Source organism: Neoarius graeffei, chromosome 12, assembly GCF_027579695.1.
Source record: "Neoarius graeffei isolate fNeoGra1 chromosome 12, fNeoGra1.pri, whole genome shotgun sequence".
NCBI lineage: Eukaryota > Metazoa > Chordata > Actinopteri > Siluriformes > Ariidae > Neoarius > Neoarius graeffei.
The window spans coordinates 6,160,373-6,187,133 of record NC_083580.1 but is presented as its reverse complement, the minus strand read 5'-3'; the positions used below and the strand labels follow the sequence as shown (position 1 = coordinate 6,187,133).

General features: G+C 44.3%; 1 protein-coding gene across 1 annotated transcript in view; it reads left to right on the top strand.

The window, feature by feature from the left end:
* dym (dymeclin) overlaps positions 1-26,761 on the top strand; it is a 213,472-nt gene that overhangs the window by 110,120 nt on the left and 76,591 nt on the right. The window contains exon 14 of the mRNA XM_060935419.1: positions 25,049-25,151. Coding sequence (XP_060791402.1) covers positions 25,049-25,151 — 103 coding nt within the window. The remainder of the gene's footprint in view (positions 1-25,048; positions 25,152-26,761) is intronic.

Sequence of the window (26,761 nt, the reverse complement as noted above, 5' to 3'; positions counted from 1 at the left end):
GATATCCTTGTTCTCGTTCCAGATTTACTCTCCGTTTGGACCCTCCACTCTTCCAAGAAGGCTTCCCAGTAGGTTTTGGGGCGTGGCTGTGGGGATTAGGGATTCGGCCATAAGGGCTTGAGTGAGATCAGGAATTGATGTTGAGAGAGGAGGCCTGGGGTTCAGTCTGCGTTCCAGTTTATCACGAAAGCGTTCAGTAGGGTCGAGGTGCCCGACACTCGAGTTCTTCCAGTCCGACCTCGTCTTCCAACCAAACTCCTGCTGGAAAGGGTTTGGGCTTTTTGGTTGCAGTGAAGGGAGGTTGTGACGCTACAGCATGCCAAGACAACGTGTGCTTCTAATTTTGTGGTAACAGTTTGAGGAAGAACCACATGATCCAAGCTGCTGCTCCTTCTCCTCCCTCCTTCTCTTCTTCTGCTGCTGCTCCTTCTACTGCTTCTTCTACAGCTGCTCTTCCATCTTCTACTGCTGCTCCTTCTACTACTGCTGCTTCTACTCCTCCTCCTTCATCTTCTACTGCTTCTTCTGCTGCTCCTTCTCCTTCATCTTCTACTGCTTCTTCTGCTGCTCCTTCTCCATCTTCTACTGCTTCTCCTCAATCATCTCCATCTTCTGCTCCTCCTTCTACTGCTCCTTCTCCGTCGTCTTCTTCTGCTCCTTCTTCTTCCTCCTCCAAACCTGTGATTTTGATGTTCTAGAAAATGAACCAAGTCCTTCTGACCAATCAGAATCCAGAATTCAGCAGCAATGTACCACTTGGTGGTAAACGACCGTAACTGCTGTACGTACACCCGCATGTGCGAGAGGGCAAAAATAAAATGGTCTCTTGCAGTCCGGATAAAAATATTAAGAATGATGGAATAGGGTAACTGTAAAATTGGACGAAAGGTGTTAAATACTTGATTCTTGTGTGATTTTGTTTATTTTCCAAGTAATTTTGTACTGAGGATACAGAGCATGTACAGAACTCTGAAGAACACCACACACGCAGTTGTCCGTTATGTTCTGGAAACATTTCCAGACCTTGCTCTGATGCCCTCAGCTCTGCCGAGTTCCTGACTGCGGTTTCGCTCTCGTGTTCGAGTTTTAAAGCGGTTTAATGATTCCAGCCTGTCCGGACAAGGCTTCTTCCTCTGTGTACAGGAAGTGAGAGGAAACACAAGGACATGTCTGCATTAGTCATAAAGGATGAGCCTGAGCTGGACCACACACTCTGCATCGCATCAATCTCACTCGTTCTCGTGTGACTGGAGCCGACCTCCTCATCTCTCTATGCCACGCGCTGGATTTGTACAAACGGCGAGCTGTACGTCACTGTGTGATCGGAGGCTTTGGAGGTCGTTCCAGAAGAATTCCGTTTCCGCTGGACGTGTCGTGTTGAGATTTACGTTTAAAAATCGGGGTGTTTCTCTGAACGATGTGAAGATGTTCAGAACTGCAGCCACGCTGTTGCTTACGGAGTCTCGACGTCCATCAATTTTAAAAAATAAATAAAATGTGATTGTGTAAGGAGTAAAACTCTTTTTCACGGACATGTTCTATTAAAATTGATCAACAGCAGGACGGTATAATGAAGCAGTGTTTTATTGCGGTTAGGCCACAGGAGTTTACCAGCCATTACAAATGTTTTAGGTTTTAAACATCACTGCCATGTTATGTGTGGGTGTCTTTTTTTTTCTTTTCTTTTTTTTTTTTTTTTAAATCTGTTTATAGTTACATATAATATAGTGGAACATCCATAAAACCAGTTCTTGCCATCACTTAGTCATGTTGCCAAGAAACTGCAAACCAAATCTTTTACCTTGTACGCCGATGCTGGAGACTCATCCTTCACCCCATCAACACTTATTAAATTTCCTTAATTGAGTCTGCTCCCCCACTCTGTCCTTGCTTCTTTTCTATAAATTTCAGGGTTAATTTGTACTGTAGAAACTTCAGTTTTCGACCTCTGAGCTACAAACTGAGGAACAATGGATGCCTTCCTGGAGGAGGAGATGGAGAAGACGATGACAATGAAGGAGGAGGAGATGATGATGATAACGAAGGAGGAGGAGGAGAAGACGGAGGAGGAGATGACGACGACAAAGGAGGAGGAGAAGACGACGATGACTACGACGAAGAAGGAGGAGGAGAAGACCATGACGGAGGAGGAGAAGACAATGACGACAATTGAGGAGGAGGAGAAGACAATGGAGGACGAGAAGACAATGGAGAAGGAGGAGATGACGATGACTACAACGAAGGAGGAGGAGGAGAAGATGGAGGAGGAGAAGACGAAGGAAGAGGAGACGATGGAGGAGTAGACGACAATGATGGCGACGGAGGAGGAGAAGATGACGATGGAGGAGGAGACGACGACTACGACGACTGAGAAGACGATGACTATGACGACGGAGGAGGAGAAGACTATGACGACGGAGGAGGAGAAGACTATGACGACGGAGGAGGAGAAGACTATGACGACAGGAGGAGAAGACTATGACGACGGAGGAGGAGAAGACAATAGAGGAGATGACGACGGAGAAGACAATGACAACGACGACGGAGGAGATGACGATGACGGAGGAGACGATGACGGAGGAGGAGACGATGACGGAGGAGGAGACGACGACGGGGGAGGAGGAGGAGAAGATGGAGAAGACGAAGGAAGAGGAGACGACAATGATGGCGACGGAGGAGGAGACGGCGACGGAGGAGGAGACGGCGACGGGGGAGGAGGAGGAGGAGATGGAGAAGACGAAGGAAGAGGAGACGACAATGATGGCGACGGAGGAGGAGACGGCGACGGAGGAGGAGATGACGGAGGAGGAGGAGGAGAAGATGGAGAAGACGAAGGAAGAGGAGACGACAATGATGGCGACGGAGGAGGAGATGACGGAGGAGGAGACGATGATGACGACAAAGGAGGAGGAGGAGAAGATGGAGGAGGAGGAGATGACGGAGGAGGAGGGGGGAGAAGGAGACGGAGTGGGTGGAGAAGCAGCTGCTTGGATCATGTGTCTTTCCCAAACTGTTGCCACAAAGTTAGAAACATGCAGCTGTACACGTTGTCTTTGCATGCTGTAGTGTCACAACCTCCCTTCACTGCAACCAAAAAGCCCAAACCCTTTCCAGCAGGAGTTTGGTTGGAAGACGAGGTCGGACTGGAAGAACTCGAGTGTCGGGCACCTCGACCCTACTGAACGCTTTCGTGATAAACTGGAACGCAGACTGAACCCCAGGCCTCCTCTCTCAACATCAATTCCTGATCTCACTCAAGCCCTTATGGCCGAATCCCTAATCCCCACAGCCACGCCCCAAAACCTACTGGGAAGCCTTCTTGGAAGAGTGGAGGGTCCAAACGGAGAGTAAATCTGGAACGAGAACAAGGATATCTGGGTGTGATAGCCAGGGGTGCACATACTTTGGATTGCCTTCCTGTTCATCCTTTGTTAGCTACAAGCTAGCTATCGTTTCCTCCCTCAAACTGTACAAATTTAACAATGAGCTGCACTGTTAATGCTATTTATTATGAGGTAAGAGGTGCGACTTGGTGCCATATGGATCTGATGGGCTTGAGTTGGAGCTCCAAGTTCAATGGGCGTGGTTGGTTTTTTTTGTTTTTGTTTTTGGAGGACAAATTGTCACAACCTGTAGTTGAATGCAGCATTGGAATGAGTGTCAATATAAAGCTATAATTTTTCAAATCGCATCAATCTGCACCTTTAAATAATTTGCTCTATCTTTTGAACGCTTTTTTTTTTTTTCCCTCCTGGCTACGACCTTCAGAACGTTTGAAGATTCTGATCTGGTTGGTTCTCGCAGTTCCGTGCGTCTGCGAGCAGCAATGAGGGATTGTTTCCAGCTGTGATTGCAGCAACATGATGAGCCTCATCTTTAAAAGAGAGAGAAATCAATATTGTGTGTGTGTGTGTGGATACACCTGCTGTATGTTGAACAATACTGAAGGCATCAAAACTATGAGACGAGACGGTCAGTGATGGTGTAGATCACTCCGGCCTCGTCTAGTCCAGAAGGAACGAGCTAAAGAACGCAATAAATTTTCAAGCTATATATAGATGTGAGATCCACCCTAGGAATACCGACCTATTCACCAGAAGGAATCCAAAACGGCGAGGAATTGACGGAGAAGAAGCGATTTTTGTTGAACTGCTGTCGGATTAAGGCTTAGTCTATAACTTCATTAATAATTGCAATTAAGGAATTCTGGGTAGAAGTTCTATGCACCCCAGGTACCCCTACCTTCATACCAGAAAGAATCAAAATCGCTGAAGGATTGAGGGAGAAGAAGCGATTTCTATGGAAACTGCTTGTTAGGGATCGACTAATTACTCCATATTGCCATTATAAATTGCAATTATGCAAATTTGTGTAGAAGCTACTGTATATACACCCCAGGTAGGCCTACTGTCCCGCCAAAAAGAATAAAAATCTGTGAAGAATTTAGAGAGAGAAGCGATTTTCGTGAAATGTGGCCGACGCTGGAGGAGCTAATAACGTATGGAATTATGCGGTAAACAAAATTTTGATCTTTTAGATTCTTCAGGGCATCCAGCATTTTACCTTGACGCTTTCCACACTATTGGCGTTTCTCATAACCAGCTTCATGAGGTCATGACCAGGAACTCTTTTTCAATTAACAGGTGTGTCTCGTTAAAAGTTAATTAGCGGACGAGTTTCTTACCACCTTAATGCGTTTGAGATGAAATAATATGACTGGTTTGGCTGTCACAAGCGACAGATCCATGTTCTTCAGCAGCGTCTCATCTAGGGATGTTAACCGATGACCGTTTGACCGATGGTTGACCGAATCAACGTCAACCGGTTAATTTTTTTTTTTTGGTTGTCGGTTAAAAAAAAAAATCAATCGTTTTGAAGCTGCCGATTTTGGAGCGGAGAACCTGGAATTCTGTGCTGTAAATGCTTGGGGCATGCCATGCGGTGTAAGGACGACAGCTGACAAATCAGAAACACCCATTCAGTCATGTCCCGCCCTCCCGCCCCAGTTGAAGACAGCTGCCACTCGGCGAAAGAAAAGTGTAGAGACAGGCTTTTTAGCTTATGAATTGCTATCAGGGATGCAAACGGCGCGCCTTTTGGCGGATGCCGCCTTTTTCACGGCTGAATCGCGCAGATCCGATTTTTTTTTTTTTTTTTTTTTAGGGGGGGCGTTGGAGTGTCTGATTATAATTTCAAAGTAAATTCTGTATTAAAATTACTAAATAAGCAAATGCCGTTACAGTCCATGAAACATAGGAAGTATAAGGTCGAATCCCATTTCACCCCTTGGACCAACCCCTTGGCCCTTCCCCTCCATTTTGCGCGTTCACGTGAAGGGGTAGGGGTATCCCAATCCCAGTTAACGCGGAGGGGTAGGGCTTCTGTACCCCTCCAAACGGAGATTTTCCTGGAGCTGACTCCAAACGAAGGGGTTTGAGTGATTTCCCACAATGCCATGCGGATTTCAGCGAGATTTCATGCGGATTTCAGAAAGATGGCGGTTCCCGCGGCGAAAGATTGTCATAAATGTATTTTCTCCATTATTTACGTGTTTTAAGTTGTTATCCAGAGGAAACACGCCGCTTGATTCGCTTTCGAGCTGAGAATGAGCAGCGATTTCTGAAATCCAAGCTGCTGCTAAAAAGCTTTGGGAGTGAGTATTGTTTTCGGTTGCTTGACTGCGTACGTTTTGTTCTGTTATTCTCGCTTTTATTGTTTACCTGAGTGTTCTGACACCTCATTCTGTCGGATGTGGTGCACAAAGCGCCAAAGATATCCCATTCAGTGGTGTTCGTTAACAAATCACACCCTGCCAGCAGAGATTTCTGCCTCTGGCTCTGACTGTAGCGGCTGGTCGCAGCCAATGACGCATTTGGTCGCGTTTTGCTAACGTAAACGCTGACGGAGGTACACGATGACGTATGCGATCGTTGAAGGGCTATCCCAGTACGTAAGGGTTGAATTTCAAGCCCTATCCCTTGTAGCTCAGTTTCAAGGGGAAGGGCCAAGGGGAAGGGGGAGGGGTAGGGGTAGAAATTAGAATTGGGATTGGGCCTAAGTATGAGAAAACAGTAAATCAGACAGCTGCGCACGTTTGCGCGAAAGCTGCGCAAACATACGTAGCTTTCTGATTTACTGTTTTCTTCTCATACTTATACTTCCTATGTTTCATGGACTGTAACAGCATTTGCTTATATACAGAATTTACTTTGATGAAATTATAATCAGACACTCCTCCAACGCCCCCCCTAAAAAAAAAAAATCGGATCTGCGCGATTCAGCCGTGAAAAAGGCGGCATCTGCCAAAAGGCGCCCTGTTTTTTTTTTTTTTTAAATTATTATTAGAAGGCACATGGAGTTTAGTCCTGCCTTGGCCAGTGCATTCTGAAAGTGTGTTTCGGTCTGTAGCCAACAGTGCATGTTATTGCAGATCATATCTCTCCACACAAACTAAAGGCGCAGATGCCGACTTTCGGAGGGAAGGAGAGAGAATGAAATGACAGCGGTGTCTGGAGGGGGAGTGACAAACGCAGTTTTATGTCTGTGAGCCAAGTCGGTGACGGCTTCAGAGCAACTTCAATACCATGCAGTAATGGCGTGTTGATATTGGTAACGGCGTTATAACGATTGTAGCTAATTAATTAGATTACCCGGCATTATAACAGCCTTTATTTTAACGCCGTTATTCCCATCACTGAATGTTATGTACTTCTTCTAGCACTTGACTTTATTTTCAACGCCATCATGGCCAACTGAAACTGTCTCTAAGCTGGAGCCATTTGTCCTCCGCTCCAATACAAACCCCTCGACATCAGTGCCGCGTTTGACTAAATGTTTCGCGCTGTAGAAAAGGTAATGTAGCAGCAACTGGGACTGAATGTGCAGATGCTCGCGGTTAGATTTAGAATAGATTCTAATGATTCCAATTCTAGAATTTTAAACTCGTAGGTTAACCAGCTAATGAGGCTCGGTGGTCGGTCAAGATTTTTTTTTTTAGTTTTCGCCATCCCTAGTCTCATCAGTCTCCTTTGCGGTCGTGAGCCCGGCGATGGCTCACGAGTCCAATTGCCAATCCACAGATTCGTGGACATTTATCACAAGGATAGCTTCCAGGCGCTGATTATTTGTTCTTTTCGACAGCGACGACGCTCCTTCAGTTCGACTCTCCTCAAAACTAGTCACGCCAGCCTTCACTGCTGTTCTCCACCGGACTCTGTTCTGGGCAAGTACTTCAAAGTCCGATGTGCCACATTTGGTCAGCGGACCTTCAGAAGGTCCTTAAAACGCCCGCGGTAGTCTTTCTTCACCCATCTGAACAACATGTCCTGTCCATCGAAGTCTTGCTTCCATAATGTAGGCCTCTATTCTGCATATGTGGCAGCAAGACAGGACTTAAGTGTTAGGTATACGATCCCACCAACAAGGTATTCTGGCAATCCTTCGCAAACGGCGCATATGAAACGCGTCAAGCTGTTTTACATGACGTCGATATACTGTCGCCGTTTCACAGCCATATAGCAACGCTGTCAGAACAGCCGCCTGATAGACACTTTTGTTGTTTAGAGATGCGTCATTTGTCCTCCGCTCCAATACAAACCCTTCGACATCAGTGCCGCGTTTGACTAAATGTTTCGCGCTGTAGAAAAGGTAATGTGAGTGGAGGGCAGCGACTGGGACTGAATGTGCAGATGCTCGCGGTTAGATTTAGAATAGATTCTAATAATTCCAATTCTAGAATTTTAAACTCGTAGGTTAACCGACTTTTAACCGGCTAATGAGGCTCGGTGGTCGGTCAAGATTTTTTTTTTTAGTTTTCGCCATCCCTAGTTCAAACATGTTTTCAGCTTGCTGTTAGGTCCTCTTCGTTAGCTACTGATGAGATGGGCTCTGCTATCTCTCCTCATGCATAAATCCGAACTTTCTTCCCGTGGGCGGTCGGAAGCCAAGGTGGGCGAGGCCATGAATACTAATTTTCGAAGTGACGCAAGTTCGTACGGCTTTTTCAGATTCGCTCATTTTTCCGCCTATTTTGTCTTTCATAAGCTAATACAGGGAATGGGAGTAGAATTACATTTTCGCATGCATATGCAACTCGGCGTGAACTATGGTATTTCAAAAAGAGCCAGTATTAAACGTTTTTGGTGGAAGGGCACCTTTAGACTTTCTTTTTTCATAGGATATTTTTGTTCAACCCCTTGAATTAAACCTGAAAGTCCTGCACTTGGATTGCATCTCAGCTGTTTCGTTTCAAATCCAGTGTGGTGGCATGCAGAGCCCAAATCACGCAAATTGTCTGGACAAATATTTCTGGGCCTAACTGTTTTTGTATAACATTTTTCCAAATGTGATCAGATCCCCATTTTCATTTGCACTCCTAATGTACACCTACTGAGCTTTTAAACTTAACCATACACTGCTGCTGCTTCTTTTTATCTTCTGTTGCCTTTTTTTTTCCCTCTCCATATCGTCTGGCGCTTTCAGATTTAACACCCAACAGCTGAGATAAAAGAAGGGAAAAAAAAAAGGGAGGTGGGGTGGGGGTGTCTCGGCGAGGAGCTGATAAAAGACGTGCGTGGCAATGCTCGTGCTAATGATTTAACAGCTCTCCTGAGACCTGTATGTTAGGCTGAGAGAGGTTTGGGGGGGGGGGGGTTTGTGTGGGTTTATTTTTCCCCTCTCTCGTCCATCTCTGTAACACTTATTGATTTTTGTCAGTGATGTGCGAGTCAGTCTAGCAGTTCATACTAATTGGCACAAACGCAAGTTCTGGAGCTCGTTCTCCATATCGAGCGTTTTGATCAGAGATGCATTCCTTCATGATCCACTTGTGACCGATCTGAACCTTCAGACAGACGTTTATTCTTATTCTTACTAATATTTTTTTTTTTAGATATTTTTTGGGCTTTTTTTTCACCTTTATTGGATAGGACAGTGTAGAGACAGGACAGGAAATGAGTGGGAGAGAGAGACGGGGAGGGATCGGGAAATGACCTCGGGTCGGAATCGAACCCGGGTCCCCGGATTTATGGTATGGCGCCTTAGCCACCTGAGCCACGACGCCCCCAATATTATTTTTTTTAAATCACTGCATTTACAATCCTTCACAACCAAAATTACTGATCTTCAAACTACGGGTTATTGGAACAGCTTTCAAGTTCAATTCCTTACAAAGGTGCCGTGACCGATAACGCCATCATCTTGATCTGGAAGTGTGCGAATAAAACGTGAAAGACCGACTACAGTAACGGAAAGAAAGCGAGAAGAAAAGACGTTATGTTATATACGAAGGAAAGGAAACGCAGGACCAAACTAATAAATATCGGCGCTCAGCGAGCACCTCGGTGTGATCAGCTGTTCGTTTAGCGACAGAATGATGGAACAGTCAGTGCATGCTCAAAGGGAAACCTGCGCATGCGCGCACACACACGGACTTCCTCTGTCTGCTTGACTGCGCAAACCGAGCGATTTCATGCACATTATTTGCTTTAAAGTGCGTATCACGGGTAAATTCAGGAGCAAGATCAATGTAATTCTCTTATTTTACTTTGGTCAAATATCTGTAACATTTTGTGCTATTTTTTTACCTTGCGCAATACCAGAAAAATTCAGTTGAAATCGAGCCATTTGAGGCGAATTGGTCCGCCTCTGAAAAAACTTTGCATTTGGATTTCATGGCAAACATTGATTTTCATGACGTCGCGTGCGGGACGCCTCCCTCTGAATCCTACGTCAGCGCTGGTTTGTTTATGAGAAAACGACCTGGTGGTTTTCTGCAAATTTCTTCAACATTATCACGTAATTATTAAAATGGTTAACAGATGTATGGTAGGAGGGTGTAGCAACACCAATCCTGATGGGATTAGTACTCATCGTTTTCCAAAAGACCGGACAATGAGGGAGAAATGGGAGTGCTTGGTCTACACAGGCTGTGCACTGAAACCGTGCAAAGCTCACGCGGCCTGCTAGCGCTTCCGCAGGTGACGTCACGAATCTGGCTCCAGACTCCCTTGGGATTTTTCCAGACGTGTTTTGTTGTTTTATTTTTTTCTGCTGTAGACAGATGGCCTTGTGCAAAATTACCCTTCTGGATGAGTGTGTAAAGGGACAGACTAGTGCATCTCAAAAAAATTAGAATACCATGAAAAAGTTCCTTTTTTTCATGGTTTAATTCAAAAAGGTAAACTTTCATATATTCTATATTCATTACATGTAAAGTGAAATATTTAAAGCCTTTTTTGTTTTAATTTGGATGATTATGGCTTATAGCTCATGAAAATCAGAAATCCAGTATCTCAAATTATTAGAATATTCCCTAAGATCAATCAAAAAAAGGATTTACAATACAGAAATGTCCAACTTCTGAAAAGTATATTCATTTATACACTCAATACTTGGTTGGGGCTCTTTACCATGAATTACTGTATCAATGCGGTGTGGCATGGAGGTGATCAGTCTGTGGCACTGCTGAGGTGTTATTGAAGCCCAGGTTGCTTTGATAGTGGCCTTCAGCGTATCTGTATTTTTGGGTCGGGTGTTTCTCATCTTCCTCTTGACAATACCCCATAGATTCTCTCTGGGGTTCAGGTCAGGCAAGTTGGCTGGCCAATCAAACACAGTAATATCATGGTCAGCAAACCATTTGGTAGTAGTTTTGGCACTGTGGGCAGGTGCTAAGTCCTGCTGGAAAAGGAAATCAGTATCTCCAAAAAGCTCGTCAGCAGATGGAAGCATGAAGTGCTCTAAAATCTCCTGGTAGATGGCTGTGTTGACTTTGGACTTGATAAAATACAGTGGACCAACACCAGCAGATGACATGGCACCCCAAATCATCACAGACTGTGGAAACTTCACACTGGGCTTCAAACACCTTGGATTCTGTGCCTCTCCACTCTTCCTCCAGACTCTAGAACCATCATTTCCAAATTAAATGCAAAATGTACTTTCATCTGAAAAGAGGACTATGGACCACTGAGCAACAGTCCATTTCATTCTCTCCTTAGCCCAGATAAGACACTTCTGACGTCGTCTCTGGCTCAGGAGTAGCTTGATATTAGGAATGCGAAAGTTGTATCCCCTTTCTTGAAGATGTCTGTTCGTGATGGGTCTTGATACACTGACACCAGCCTCAGTCCACTCCTTGTGAAGCTCTCCCAAGTTCTTGTATCAACTTTTCTTGACAATCCTCTCAAGACTGCGGCCATCCCTGTTGCTTGCGCACCTTTTCCAGCCACCCTTTTCAGCAATGACCTTTTGTGGCTTACCCTCCTTGTGGAGGGCATCAGTGATCATCTTCTGGACAACAGTCACGTCAGCAGTCTTCCCCATGATTGTGGTTGTGTGTACTGAACTAGACCGAGAGATACACTGTGTTCATACTGTTTTACTCAAACTCGAAATGAAATATTCTAATATGTTGAGATTTTTTTTGTTTGTTTTTGTACTGTATGCCATACTGATTAAAATTAAAATAGAAAAATGCTTGAAACATTTTAGTTTGTGTAATGAGTCTATAATGTATAACATTTTCACTTTCTTAAATAACTGATGGAAAATATTGAACTTGTTCACAATGTTCTAATTTTTTGAGATGCACTAGTACTTTCATATAAAAAAAAAAATTGGTCCAGAATATGCACTTTAATTCCCTCAGATTAAATAATTTCCCAGCTACAGAATGGCCTGATATTTTTGAGATATTACAGAATAAACATATCACAGTGACCACATTTCAGACGGAACTAAATTTCACTGGTTTTATGAAATCGAAAAGCTTTTTTTTTTTTTAAGCAACATATTTTCACGTTATTTCAAAATACAAACTTGAGACAAGTTATCATGCGACATGTTTTTATTAACAATAATTTATCACATTGTAAATTAACTTGATAAGTTTTGTATGTTGTAGTAATGTCAATATTTTCGCATCACTGTTGCGTGATATAACACGATACTGATCCGTTTGTTGTTCTGGTATTATTACGCTTCTGTAATAATGCAAATTTATATATTTGGGCGGGGGGGGGGGAGTTAAACGAGTTCTATGATGTCTGTTAGCTGGAAAATTTTTATCCAACGTCATGACGGATAATTAACGTTTGTTCTTTGTTCTGAGAACGACTCTAGTGACGGTGATCGTAATGACAGTCCTGTTGCTCAGCCCAGGAGTCCCAGACCTTTACACACTTTCTAATGTCCTGAAATGGAATCAAAGCCATGAAGCCAGGATTGTTGCTTGAGTTTTTCACTGGACTTACGAGGTGTATAGCGCGCACACATCTGGCCTCAGAATCACATCTGGTTTCTGAAACTGTATCGATATAAAAACTGAGTAAAGGAGCTGTTTTTAGCCGTGCTCAGCTCTCTGACGTCCATATTGAATCACTTTCCTTTTAAGCAGAGGTACAGTCGAATGCATCACTCTCAGGTAGGAGGAGGTCAGGGTTATGGTGGGGTTTTTTTTCTTTTAAAAAAAGACACGTATGCTGCTATTTTATGAAACTGGTTATGTGCAGGGGATGCTACTGAGACAAATGATGTCTAAATCCTCCCCCCCCCCCCCCCCCCCCCCCACACACACACACACACGCTGCCTCAACAGAGACGATGGCAAGGTTACTGATGATAACAAAAAAAAAAAATCCTTGCGGGGGGGAAGGAGAGAGACTTTTACTGCAGAAACTCTGGAAGATGTTGCTGGACATGTGGAGAGGGGAATCGGCAACAAGGAGCACTACTTTATATTTTTAAAAAAAAGAGGACCTTATTAGCTCTTCTGACTGTGAGGCCGATGAGTAAGTTGTTGCCGTGGCGTGGCGTCCATCCGTCACCCACAATTCAGTTAAATCCTATCTCCTCAGTCAGTTCATCATGGATTTCTGTTCCAATTTGTGGGTTTTTTTTTGTTTGTTTGTTTGAAAGAGCTCATCACGCTACACATGACTTGGGTCGTGTTTTTTTTTTTTTTTTTTTTTTTTTTGCTAACGAGCTCATCTCATCTCTTATCTCTAGCCGCTTTATCCTGTTCTACAGGGTCACAGGCAAGGTGGAGCCTATCCCAGCTGACTACGGGCGAAAGGCGGGGTACACCCTGGACAAGTCACCAGGTCATCACAGGGCTGACACTTATGCCGCTTTTCCACTACCAGCGCGGCTGAGTTGGGCTGAGCTGTGCGGTGCTGAGTTGGGCTGAGTCGAGCTGAGTGGGGCTGTTGGAGTTGCATTTCGACTACAACCGCGCTGAACCGTGCTGGCTGGAAGTGGGTGGACACATTGGGTGGAGTTAGCGAAAGTGGGTGGACGTCACGTGATGTTGTTAGGCGGCGCAAACGGTGACATTAGTGACCTTTTAAGCGGTAGTCTCACGACCCGGATAGTAAACAATAAACATGGAGTCGTTAGTGTTGCTGGTCTTGGTGCTGTGGCTTGTTGTCACCGACAACGCCAACAGATACTGGCAAGAGTGTATAGTTGAGGCGAGGTAGAGCCCTGCACTCCCGCGGGAGTCCCGCGGGACCCGCCGCAAAGCAGTGTGGCGCGGGACAAATTTTGAAAGCTCATTGCGCGCGCGGGCAGGACCGGAAGTGCACATATGCGCGGGAGCGGGAGTGCACATATGCGGCGCGGGCAGGAGCGGTGATAAGCTGCAGTCTCGCTAACTAAAAATGTGTTTTGAAATAAAATTTATAAATTATTAATTTATGTCTATCATATATAATTTGTGCTGGATATTTTATTTGGCATTAGATGCCTAAATTTGCAGAGAGAGTCAGATTGCCAGATTGAGTGAGGAATGGCATCTTAAATTTGCCATTGATCACCCTAACGGGAAATCCTTTGATCACTCTAATGACTCGCAGTTCACACCCAGCTAGCAAGAGAACCATGAGTGAAGTGATTTACTTGTTGCGTTAGTCTACAACTTTAATCAGAGAGACAGGTTACACAGTGACTGTAGGCTTGACTCAATGCTATCCCAGAAATCCTTCATGTAATATGCAAATTTGGCCGCCTCTGATTGGACAGCCAAATTTGCATATTACAGGAAGGATTTCTGGGATAGCATTGAGTCAAGCCTACCATCACTGTGTAACCTGTCTCTCTGATTAGAGTTGTAGACTAACTCAAGCAGTAAATCAATTCACTTCTCTTACTAGCTCTGCTTTGCAATAAAAAAAAAAAACACCATTGGTACAAAGCAGGGCTTTGAACCAGAATTTTTTTTCCTATTGGTTCGTTCCGAACAGAAACGGAATTTTAACGTTTCCGGTTTTGGGTTCCACCATTAAATAGAAGTTCCCAAACCGGTTAGAACAAAAAATTTTTGTTCCCGGAACGGTTAATTACGTTCCCTGTCAGCTGTTTAACAAATGGCTATAAAATTATGTCTCTGTCTCATCCAGCTTAAGCCAAATGTAGGCTAATTCTATTACAACCTTCATTAAATAAGACAAGAAATAATTCAAAACAATTATTTCAAATGTTGGCAATTTGGATTCTCAGTATGTCTTCCCATCTACACAAACAGAAAAAGTGCCAAAAATGAAAGATAATTTGTTTAGTGTGTTACCAAAGGCTAGTCAGGCCCTATAGAGGGCTACCGCATGACGTCACCGCGCCACGAGATTTTGTTAGGCGCCATATTGGAAGACCAAGTACACATCTATGCAAGTACATACATTCATAAAACAAACTACACCTGAAATGTAGCCAGGGTCGGTTCTGCCCTAATCTGGACCCGGGTGCAACATCGCGCAACCCCCCCCCCAAAAAAAAAAACCCAGTCTAAATCAGGACAACCATCACATAACTATAACCATTTTATATCAACTATTTTAACTAAATGGGCTATAATAAATAAGCCTGCAGGCAGCCACGGCGGGCTGCCTCAGAAAAGTAACCATTCAATGACAACTGAAAGCCTGCAGCCACGGCGGGCTGCCTCAGAAAAGTAACCATTTGTCCGACCTTAAAACTCGTTTTGCATTTTCTGCCTCCTTTTTTGTATTTTCTACCCTCCGTTTATTTTCTTTCCTTTTCTGAAAACCCGATTTGTGTCCAGACATTTTGTTCTGCTACCAACGAACTAACTCGTCAGGTCTCGTCTCTCGAGCCCGCGATGATTCCCGTGGGAAGGGCAACAACTGATACATTTTTACAAACAGCCAATAGGGAGGTTGCAACGTTCAGGCTCAGTAATGCACTTACTCACTTATCACGTGGAGACATGATAGTAGTCCACCTTCCCGCTCTCTCCATTTAGTCAGCGAACGTCACACAGGAAGTGAACCCCAGCGGGTCATAGAAACTTGCGCAGGAGAAGAATGACTTTTTTATTTGTAGGCTATGGAAACTTTGAGGAACGACATAAAAACCGGTATTAACCGGTTACCATTATTTTTAATAAGCGTTTCTGTTCCGGAGCATAAAAAATAATAAAGCTTCTGGTTTCGTTTCTGTTCCATGTGAAATAGAAAAAGTTCCCGGTTTTCGTTTTCGTTCCTTGAACCGGTTCAAAGCCCTGGTACAAAGCAAGTCCATTCACTTTTTTATGCTGATCAGAGAATTACAATGGTTTCTCATGTGATAAAAATGTGCGATTCGCGATTAAATATTTTAATCGCTTGACAGCTTATTATTATTATTATTATTATTATTAGAGACACTACATGCTTAATTCAGAAAGAAGGTAAATAACGAACGTGAGCTGTAGATATTTATGCTCAAATCCACTCAAAGTAGGGGCGGGGCACCATCACGCTGTGTCAAGACAAGAACTTTCCTGAGAAATAACGCGAACATCTGCATCATGCGGGATTTGCGGGCGGGAGCGGGACTGAAAATCATAATTCTTTGCGGGCGGGAGTGGGACTGCACAATGCGGGCGCGGGCGGGAGCGGGACTGAAAAATCCGACCCGCGCAGACCTCTAAGGCGAGGCGCATAAGGCTTCAGAAATTCTCGTAATTCGTAATTATTCTTCTTCCGGGTCTACAGTGTTTACAGATCCCAGCGTGCTTGCGGGGCATGTGGGCATGTGAGGACACTCCTCCTCACCAATCAGTGCACAGGGGAGTGTCTGCTCACGCCCCTAGCCCCACTCGGCTCGGTTTGGCTCGCTTCAGCCCCACTCCAAAACCGTGCGAGTTTTGGGGGCTGAGCAGGGCTGAAGCGAGCTGAGTCATGCTGCTCTGAGGTAGTCGAAACGCGAGCCGTGTCGGGCTGAAGTGAGCTGAAAAAGGGTAGTGGAAAAGGCCCAATAGACACAGACAACCATTCACACTCACATTCACACCTACGGTCAATTTAGAGTCACCAGTTAACCTAACCTGCATGTCTTTGGACTGTGGGGGAAACCGGAGCACCCGGAGGAAACCCACGCGGACACGGGGAGAACATGCAAACTCCGCACAGAAAGGCCCTCGCCGGCCACGGGGCTCGAACCCGGACCTTCTTGCTGTGAGGCGACAGCGCTAACCACTACACCACCGTGCTGCCTAACGAGTTCATGATTAGGCCAAATTAACGAATTTTCCAGGCCTCTCAATAGAATTTTTTTTTTTTAAATATCTTGTTTCTGATTTCTCATCCGATTTTCAGTTCTGATTGTTTTTGGGTCGATCTTCCCTCGAGGAACACACCTTAGTCGTTTGTTTTTCTTGTTGTTTACAACTTTTTCAGTTAAATCGTGTCTCTTCCTTCCTTCAGTTCTCATGGATTTCAGTTCTGATTGTTTTATTTGAAAGAACTCGACTTTCTGTACAACACTCAGTCGTCGTATTGTGAATTTTTTGCTAACAAATTAATCATTAGGTCAACTTTTTTTTTTCTCAAATTTTCTTCTGATTAGAATTGTGTCTCCGCTCTGATTTCTCATGCGAATTCAGTTCTGATCGACGTTTTTGGGTCGGTCTTCCCTCAGGGAACAAAATTGAGTTTTTTTTTCCCCTTGTTGTAAATAGTTTGTCGTGGAGGTCGGTCCTTTCTCACAGTGTCGCGTTTTGGTAGTGAGGGTTGCTCTGATGGCAGGACAGATGAGCAACTACGTCTTTGGCGTTCTGGTGGTTGTTGTAATTGCCACAGACGCTGGCATCGGATTGTGACGTTAAACTGGTAGCTATATTCATTTTGTTGTTGAATACTGCAAATTTAAACAAATGTAGCATCACGCTCTGAACGTACGAGTCAGAATTGCATCCCCCCCCCCCCCCCCCCCCGTTCTTTTTATATTTAAATTTTTGAATTTGCTTTAAGCTCCGTCACGTGCAGTTTTTTTTTTTTTTAACTGATTTACTGGTTAATTTCTAAATACGCTAAGCATTGAACATGTGCACTAATCATTAATCTGCTTTCTTCATGTGAGCTGTGTGCGTGGGCTTTTTTTAAATAAACACTAGCTCAATCCAGGAGATGTGAGAGACGGAGCTGGTTATTTTTAACAGTGAGGACCATCAGGGGAACACACACCATACTGTCTGCCACTTTTCCCTCCTGCTATCTCTCTCTCTCTCTCTCTCTCTCTCTCTCTCTCTCTCTCTCTCAAACACACACACACGCACGTGCACGCACAAGAGACTGCCGGTGGAACACTTCAGAATAAGAAAATGGATCAGAGGGTGGAGAAGTGTGAGAAAAGCATCGACAGTGAGACCATTGAGGATCAGGAGCGCACGTACAAGCGAGAAATCTGAGAAAACGCATATTGGCGTAGAGGCGGCAGATTTTCAAGGAGCATGTCCATGTTTGACTGACACGCACGCGCGCGCACAGATTAAAGCTCTCGGAGCAGACTGTCTGAAGTGTGTGTGTGCGTGCGCTGGTCTGGCTTTGCATTTGTTGTCACAGTAGGTCACAATGACGTGGCTTTCAGGCACTCTGTCTAGACCGAACACCATCTCACGCACTCTCTCTCTCTCTCTCTCTCTCTCTCTCACACACGCATACGGACAATAGTGCAGTCTGCCACCCAGCTTCCTGTTTCTACCCAGACAGGACCACCTGCTACTTTCTGCTCCTCCATTTATCTTCAGACGTTACAGCCCACCCCACCCCCAAACACACTCACTCACTATCCAGCTTCCGTTGACTCTCTCTAAATCCAATCTGTGTAAGAAATGTCCTAATAATTACTCCTACCTTTTATTCTCTTTGTGCTTTTAATCACCTTTTTAATGATTTTTGTTTCGTTTCATCCTCGGCGCCTTCAGTTGAGAGCGAACAGCTTCGTTTTCTTTTCTTCACACCAAGATAGACGTGTGAAATGCGTCCGTCTCTCGAGCCGAGGTTAATATCATTCATGAGAAATGAAACGGAAGAGCAAAATGTTCAGTTAAACACCGGTCATTAACCGAGCCATCGAGTGAAATGCGACACGAAAGGTGAAGAAAGCCAACGCGAGGGTGGTGTGGAAAAGCCGTTTTAGATTCCAAACATGAATTTTCCAGCACGGAATTAAAAGTTACAGAAAAATGTTTGTCAGGAAAGAAAGCAGCGTATTACATCAGAGACAAAGGAAGGCTGCTGGGTTTTGGTGCATACGGAAGCCGCGAGAGGCCCTTTATATAATCCTTTTTTTATTCACCTTGTTATTCCGAGATAACGACATAATTAATTCAGGATCTCGAGAAAACAGCACAACTAATTCGAGATCTCGAGAAAACAAAACCGTTATTTCGAGATCTCGAGAAAACAAAACCGTTATTCCGAGATAACGACATAATTCAGGATCTCGAGAAAACAACACAACTAATTCGAGATCTCGAGAAAACAAAACCGTTATTTCGAGATCTCGAAAAAACAAAGCCATTATTCCGAGATAACGACATAATTAAATCAGGATCTCGAGAAAACAACACAACTAATTCGAGATCTCGAGAAAACAAAACCGTTATTTCGAGATCTCGAGAAAACAAAACCGTTATTCCGAGATAACGACATAATTAATTCAGGATCTCGAGAAAACAACACAAGTAATTCGAGATCTCAAGAAAACAAAACCGTTATTTCGAGATCTCAAGAAAACAAAACCGTTATTCCGAGATAACGACATAATTAATTCAGGATCTCGAGAAAACAACACAACTAATTCGAGATCTCGAGAAAACAAAACCGTTATTCCGAGATAACGACGTAATTAATTCAGGATCTCGAGAAAACAACACAACTAATTCAAGATCTCGAGAAAACAAAACTGTTATCCCGAGATCTCGAGAAAACAAAACCGTTATTTCGAGATCTCGAAAAAACAAAGCCATTATTCCGAGATAACGACATAATCAAATCAGGATCTCGAGAAAACAACACAACTAATTCGAGATCTTGAGAAAACAAAACCGTTATTCTGAAATAACGACATAATTAATTCAGGATCTCGAGAAAACAACACAACTAATTCGAGATCTCGAGAAAACAAAACCGTTATTTCGAGATCTCGAGAAAACAAAACCGTTATTCCGAGATAACGACATAATTCAGGATCTCGAGAAAACAACACAACTAATTCGAGATCTCAAGAAAACAAAACCGTTATTCCGAGATAACGACGTAATTAATTCAGGATCTCGAGAAAACAACACAACTAATTCGAGATCTCGAGAAAACAAAACTGTTATCCCGAGATCTCGAGAAAACAAAAGTGTTATCCTGAGATCTCGAGAAAACAAAACCGTTATTCCGAGATCTCGAGAAAACAGCTGAGAAATGGTTCATTCAGGTGCGCCAAGAGACTTGTGATATGCTGACTTTGGGGCTATTTCTCATTCTGTATAGACGCAACTTTGGTCATTAGAATGTCTGGAATAATCGATCACCTAATAAGGCGATATTTTGATCAGGGGTTGACACAGGGAGAGATTGCATTAAGTCCCACAGGGGTGTGCAGCTCTGCTAGAAATCTCAGCCTGAATTAATTATGTCATTATCTCGGGATAACAGGGCCTCTCGCGGCTTCCCTAGGTGCACAATGAAAACGCGAGTGTTTATTTTAGTCAAAGTGTCCACAAGAACCGAACCTGTTTCTGCAGGATGCTCAGTAAAACCTCCAGCTCGTTTCCTTATCAAACAGAGTAAAACTATGCACACTCACCGGCCACTTTAATAAGAACTTGTTCTTGGCTGCAGGACTGGAACCCAGTGTGGTGTTCTCCTGTTGCATGTTGAGATGCTTTTCTGCTCACCACGGTCGTAAAGAGTGATTTATGAGTTACTATGTCCTTCCTGGCCACCTTGAGAAGCTCGAACCACTGTCCGTTTTCCTCTGATCTCTCTATTAGACAAGGCGTTTGTTTCCACCCACAGAACTGTCCCTCACTCGGCGCGATGTTTTTTGTTTTCCGCGCCATTCTGCTGCGTGAAAGCCCAGGAGATCAGCAGTTTCTGAAATGCTCAAACCAACACCCATGCCACAGTGAAAGAAAGTCTCACTTCTCCGTGAGATCACGTTTTTTTCCCGTTCTGATGCGTGAACATTTTAACTGAAGCTCTTGGTTTGTATCCGCATGATTTTGATTTGATGCACCGTGCGGCTGATTTTAGAGAACGGCATAAATTGCTTCACTGCTGCATCAGTGACATGCTGATTACGGTGGAACTTGAGCAATAATATTTTTGTTGTTTTAGCCCTCAGGGAAACCAAGCTTTTGTCCGTTCACGGTGACCGGATTAATGTTTCGCGGTGGACGGGTGCAGATTAGTTATTCTCAGCTCAGATCCGCCAGCAAAACAGGACACGCTGTACCGACGGCTTGAACGGGCTGATAAACGGAGTAATGCACTGAGTGGAAAGGTTAAAGGTTAACAGTGACGCTGATCCACTCATTTATGGCACAACAAGAACAATGTTGATATCAGGAGAAGGAAAAAAAAAACCCTTTCTGTACACTAGCTCGTTATCACAGCACACGGCGTATTAGTGTACATGTCCACGCTGCAGAGGTCGGGAGGCGACGTTACTCAAGGCTAGACGTGGCCGTGGTGAGGGAAGGTCATGGTCGACCTTTGCCGCGATGCGCTCTGCTCTGCTCTCCTGAAGCTCCTTTTAACACACGGCAGCTTTATTCACATAACAAGCCGAGGTCTGAATGCCACGCTAAACAGGTGAGAAGTGTAGCGAGAGCCTGAGGCTCACAATTACTGGGACTTGAGAAGTGAAGTGCAAGAATATATTATTGCGCTTTGTTTTTACTAGATAGATCCATTTTTCATGCGCTGTCTTTCGGTATGCTAGCCCTGGCTAACTCATAAATAAAACCCATGCGAGTGTAGGAAACTGATGAATGACAGGTGTGACGTGTCCTGGCGTGAAGTGGAGATGCTCTTCCCATCCCAAAGTTGATTATTTTCCAGAACGTCCTGAAAAGTGAAGACTTTTTTTTCCCCTGTGATTGATTGATTAACGTCAGATTTACAGCTTTACGTGAGACTGTTGCTGAAACTGGAGACTCCTTCCATTAAACAATAATGCTGGCGGAAACTTTTCCTGCTTTCGTTCATTGAAACTACTACTTCTCAAAAAAGCATCTAAGCAGACTGTACGATCAGGGAAAAATTTGTTTAGGAAAAACGAATCGCAGTAATTGCTATACAAGATGGAACTTGAGAAGCAGTTGGTGAAGGTTGTATAGCGCTGGTGGCTACAAAGCAGCCGGGATCCAAAGCCCACCTTCGGGCCCTGGAAGCCAAAGGCTAAAAGATGTCCTGAAATACTGTCTCCTGCATTTCCGCAGAGCTTGCAGGCGATTCCAGTGCGTCACTTTTTTCAGGCAAGAATATTAAAGGGAAACGTACTGGTCTTGAGTCAGGAACGCAACTGCGAAGTCAAGTTGAACATGTGAAACTGTTGGAACGCAAACAGTTCAGGAAGTGGTTGAAGGGTTAAGGCCAATTTATGCTGACAACCCAGTCCTCACAGATGGCGTCGCAGACGCCGTCTGCGTAGCCCCCCCCCTTCGCAGACGCTCTGCGCGCACCTTCCAAAAATTGTGACCACCGCAGAAGCCTCGCAGACAAGAGGGCTCTGATTGGTCCAATCTACATCCACTGTACACGCACTTCCACTTCCCTACTTTCCCGGTTTGTTTTGTTTTCACGACCGCCATTTTTAAAAACACGAGCGAAGATGGAGCAGCACGAAGAGCGGTTGATCGAGGAAGTGAGGAAGTACGTACCGTATTTATCCTAATAAACGCGCCCGGGCGCGATGCAAAACATGAAGGGGGAGCGTCAATTTCGACCCTTAAATGACAAAAATCGAACATGACAAAATCATCGGAATTTAAAACATTTATTTTGAAACACATGAAAATACAGTTATATGTCCAAAAAGTCAATTAAACAATGTCCAGCTCGCTTATAAGGATAACATTGGTAAGTAAACTATTTGTAGTGACGTCACAATTCACGTCATCGTCACTGTTTATGAGCTCACAAAACAAAATGTCGTCCTCAAAACGATCCTTCACCGCTAGTTTTAAGTTAAAGGTTGTAGAACTGGCAGAGCAGAAAGGCAAACACTTAGCTGCAAAAACATTTAATGTTCACCGTAAACGTGTACAAGAGTGGTGCAAACAAAAGGTACGTCTCCACCCGTATTGATATCCGCAGCAGAGTGAATGTCCGTATTTTATACTGTCCATGTTTACTAACGCGATTTCCGGTAAAAAAAAAAAAATCAGCGGTGAAATTGAACGTCTCTGTTGTGGTTTGTTGGATTTAAAGTTTGTTAAATGAAGAAAATGGTTGGTAAATACTATTCTAGCTCTGAAAATCGTGGAGGCGCGTCAAATAGGGAGGGCGCTTCTATAAAGATAAATACGGTACATCTATACGACTCCAGTTCTAGTCATTATAAGTAACCGGAGGATAAACACTCCACTAACCACGCCCACCAACTACTCCTAGCGATTTCGCGACTTCGTGCCCCCTTGCGTTGTGGTGGTGAATGACATCGCGCACGCCTATTACTCCCCGCTCAACGATAAATTACAACTGTCTGCGAAAAGCTATCTGCGAAAGCCTTGTCGCAAGAGCATGCAGAGGCCCTTAGATCTCTTCCCATAGGGCTGCGTGATGGGGTGTCGTCTGCTGCTGAAAAACTTCTCGAGGAGCTCATTAAAAGCCTGTCTATTACGCCCGTAGTCATAGGGTACTGTGTACGCTTGGCCAATCAGAATTCAAGAATTGTTACAGCCCACCACACCCGTCATGAGCGTTTTTTTCCTCTCTCTCTCACACACGACTGCTCGTGTGTTGACCGTTTATCCGACCGCAGTCAGTATGATGTATATATATCTTGTTCAAATTGCAGTTTGCAAAGGACAAAGGTGGCAGAAATTTGCATCGCGATTTTTACCCCCCGCTGGCCGAAAGGCCCGAAGGCGGATTGTCGTGGCGGTGTCTCTGTCCGTCCGAGGAAGGGTGCTCACCTTCTGAAATCAACTCCTCTCACAATTTTTGGAGGAATTTTACGACACTTGGCAGGATTCTTTGTTACATGTCGGTAGTACGGTACGCATATTGTAATTTCGTTCACTTGGGTCACATTTTACCAGAGTTACAGCCCTTGATTGACAATTTCATGAGCGTTTTTTTTCTTTCTGAAATCAACAACTCTGACAATTTGTGGAGGAATTTTCACCAAACTTGGTAAAAGGCATTGTTGTATGTCGGTAGTACGGTACGTATGTTCAATCCGGTCGCATTTTACCAGAGTTACAGCCCTTGATTAACAACCTTGTACTTTTGACATTTTCATGAGTGTTTTTTTTCCTTCCGACATCAACTCCTCTCACGATTTTTGGACGAATTTCTCGAAGCTTGGCGAAAGGCTTTGTTATACGATGGTAATACTTTTTTTTTTTGTATTTAATTTCATTTGTGAAAATTTTACCAGAGTTTTGACCCTTCATCAAATAACTTTTTGACAACTTCACGAGGGTGTACCGGTACGTTCTTCTGAAATCAATTCCTCTCGCAATTTGTGGAGGAATTTCACCAAGCTTTGGTGAAAGTCTGTGTTATATGACAGTTATACGCATATTGAAACTTCATTTAATTTGGGCAAATTATTAACAAACTTTGGCAATTTCATCAAGATGCCCTTGCTTTCTGAAATCAACTTCCCTCACAATTATTATCCCCCGCTAGCTGAAAAGCCCCAAGGGGGATTATTGCCCCTTTTCCACCAAAGCAGTTCCAGGGCTGGTTCGGGGCCAGTGCTTAGTTTGGAACCGGATTTTCTGTTTCCACTGACAAAGAACTGGCTCTGGGGCCAGAAAAACCGGTTCCAGGCTAGCACCAACTCTCTGCTGGGCCAGAGGAAAGAACCGCTTACGTCAGCGGGGGGGGGGGGGGGGCGGAGTTGTTAAGACCAACAACAATAACAAGACCGCGAAAGATCGCCATTTTTCAGCGACGAGAAGCAGCAGCTGTACAAACGCGAAGTCATTTTGCTGCTGCTTGTTCCGTGTTGTTTTTGCTTCGATATTCGCGCCAAGGTTTATGCAAACGTAGCGACGTAACTGACGTATACAGCGACGTAATGACGTGTCTCCGCTTAGCACCGCGAGCTATGGAAAAGCAAACTGGTTCTCAGCTGGCTCGCAAGTTGAACGAGTTGTGAACCAGCACCAGCCCCGAACCAGCCCTGGAACTGATTTGGTGGAAAAGGGGTATCAGTCATCCGTCCCGGGAAGGGTACTCGCCTTCTGAAATCAACTCCTCTTACCGTTTTTGGAGGAATTTCACGCAACTTGACAGGATTCTTTATGTCGGTAATACGCATATTGTAATTTCAGTCACATTTTAAGAGTTATGGCTGAGTTGCCAGCAGGGGATGTTGTGCTCTCGGAGCACTCTTGTTTTGTTATCGCATAGCAAATTGCAATGCGATACCGAACAAATTATTCGATAATTTGTAGTTGTCTGGAAAAGTCCGACAACCTCCTGAGCCATGAAGCATCGCAGGTTTGGTGGTGTTCTTTCTGAGAAGTTTTTTTTTTTTTTTCCCCCTGAACCGAGTGGCTGATTAATCTGTCATTCATCTTGTTTTCTTTCAGTCTGTTTGCACTGCTGTCGAAGAAGCACAATAAGGTGTTGGAGCGAGCCACGCAGTCTCTGCAGAGGCCCCTGGGAGCAGACGGAACGGCCCTGCCGGATTATGTGAGTAGAAGAGGAGGGGTGGTGGTTGGCGTATGAACACTGGGTCTTGAGCTCCATGATGAGTTTAAAGGTGAATTAGTGAAGCGAGAGCACGAGAATGTCGCCATGGTGAAGCCACCGTTCACAATAGTATCGAGAAACTTGTTTTCAGTGCAGGTGAAAGGTCTGGGTAGATGATCACAACAACGAGGTGTCAGAAACCTGCCGTATTGTTTGACCAAGAGGCATCGAGTCTCGCAAACTAACTAATTTAACCTAGCTAGCGTCCATCCATCCGTACATACGTACGTCAAAAGGGGTGTGTGATAGGACTGTCTATTAATACGCTCGTTCTAATGTGTTTCTATGGTAATGGCTCGTTCACAGGGACTTGTTAAGATGGTAAAGCTTCCTCTGACGAGACATTTCTTTACCATTTGCAACATTCTGACATCAGAGACTCGGTCATTAAAAGTCAGTAGGTTTTCCGCCACATGAAAGTCTTCGGAAGAGACGTCAACTTGGTTTCTCTACAGATGATGATAAAAGGAGCAAACTAGTCCATAAATATCGGAAATAATATGTAGGCAATTTCATCATGAAAGTAGAGAAAGTCTTCTCGCGCGGGAAAAATCATATCGACCAATATATCCCTCAATTCATTGGAGTCATGTTGATAAAGCAGGCGTTTGGGCACTTTTACTTTAAAACATATTTCGAAATTAACTGATTTTCGACAGAATGTGAAGAAGTACGTTTTGACGTTACGTCAAAGACCTCGATGTATGTCCGGATGTTAGCATGCTAACCAGCTAGTCCTGACGGAGAACGGGTCGTCCTCGAGATGGTGGTCGCTGTAGTGTCCAGTGAAACGAGAGAAGTAGGAGCACTGCTCCGAGGGAGTACTCGAACCTCTCGTCAATCCTGATGAAGGTACTGCTCCTTGGTTATAGACCCTTTTCACTCGCGTGACCTTCGTAAACGCGACCGCCATTTTGGCCATGAAGAAATAACGGTTTATGGCACAGACCCTTTCGGTTCTCGCTCATCTAGCTGCTACAGTGACTGCTTAGACTGCAACAATAATACCTAACACACATTTAAGTATCCGTCGTAAAGACGTGAAACTCGTCGAGTGACGAGTGTGTTCATTGACAAGCTAACACAATCTAAAAGTAGACATACCATCACACTGCCCTGGCGCTGTGTACAGTTTACCTTCTGTGGTTTGTGCACTCACTATTTGCCATTACTTTCTCCAACCCAGTGTTCGAACTATGCCGATATTTTCGGGGGGGTCCCTTTTTTTTCCCTGGGGGGGGTGCTTGCGCTTGTCTCAGACCCCGTCCACACGTAGCCGGGTATCTGCCAAATCGAAGATATTTTTCTACGTTTTGGCCTGTCATCCACATGAAAACACATCAAAAACGAATATTTAAAAAAACTCCGGGCAAAGTGAAGATTTTTGAAAACTCCGTGTATACCTTTTCGTGTAGACAGAGATAACCGGAGGTTTGCGTTTCAGAACGTCACAATCAGCGCCAAAAAAAATGACGACAAATCTGCCCTGACGTCAAACCTGCGACCTTTGTTTACTGCAGAAGCCAGATTAAGCATGGACAAAGAGTAAT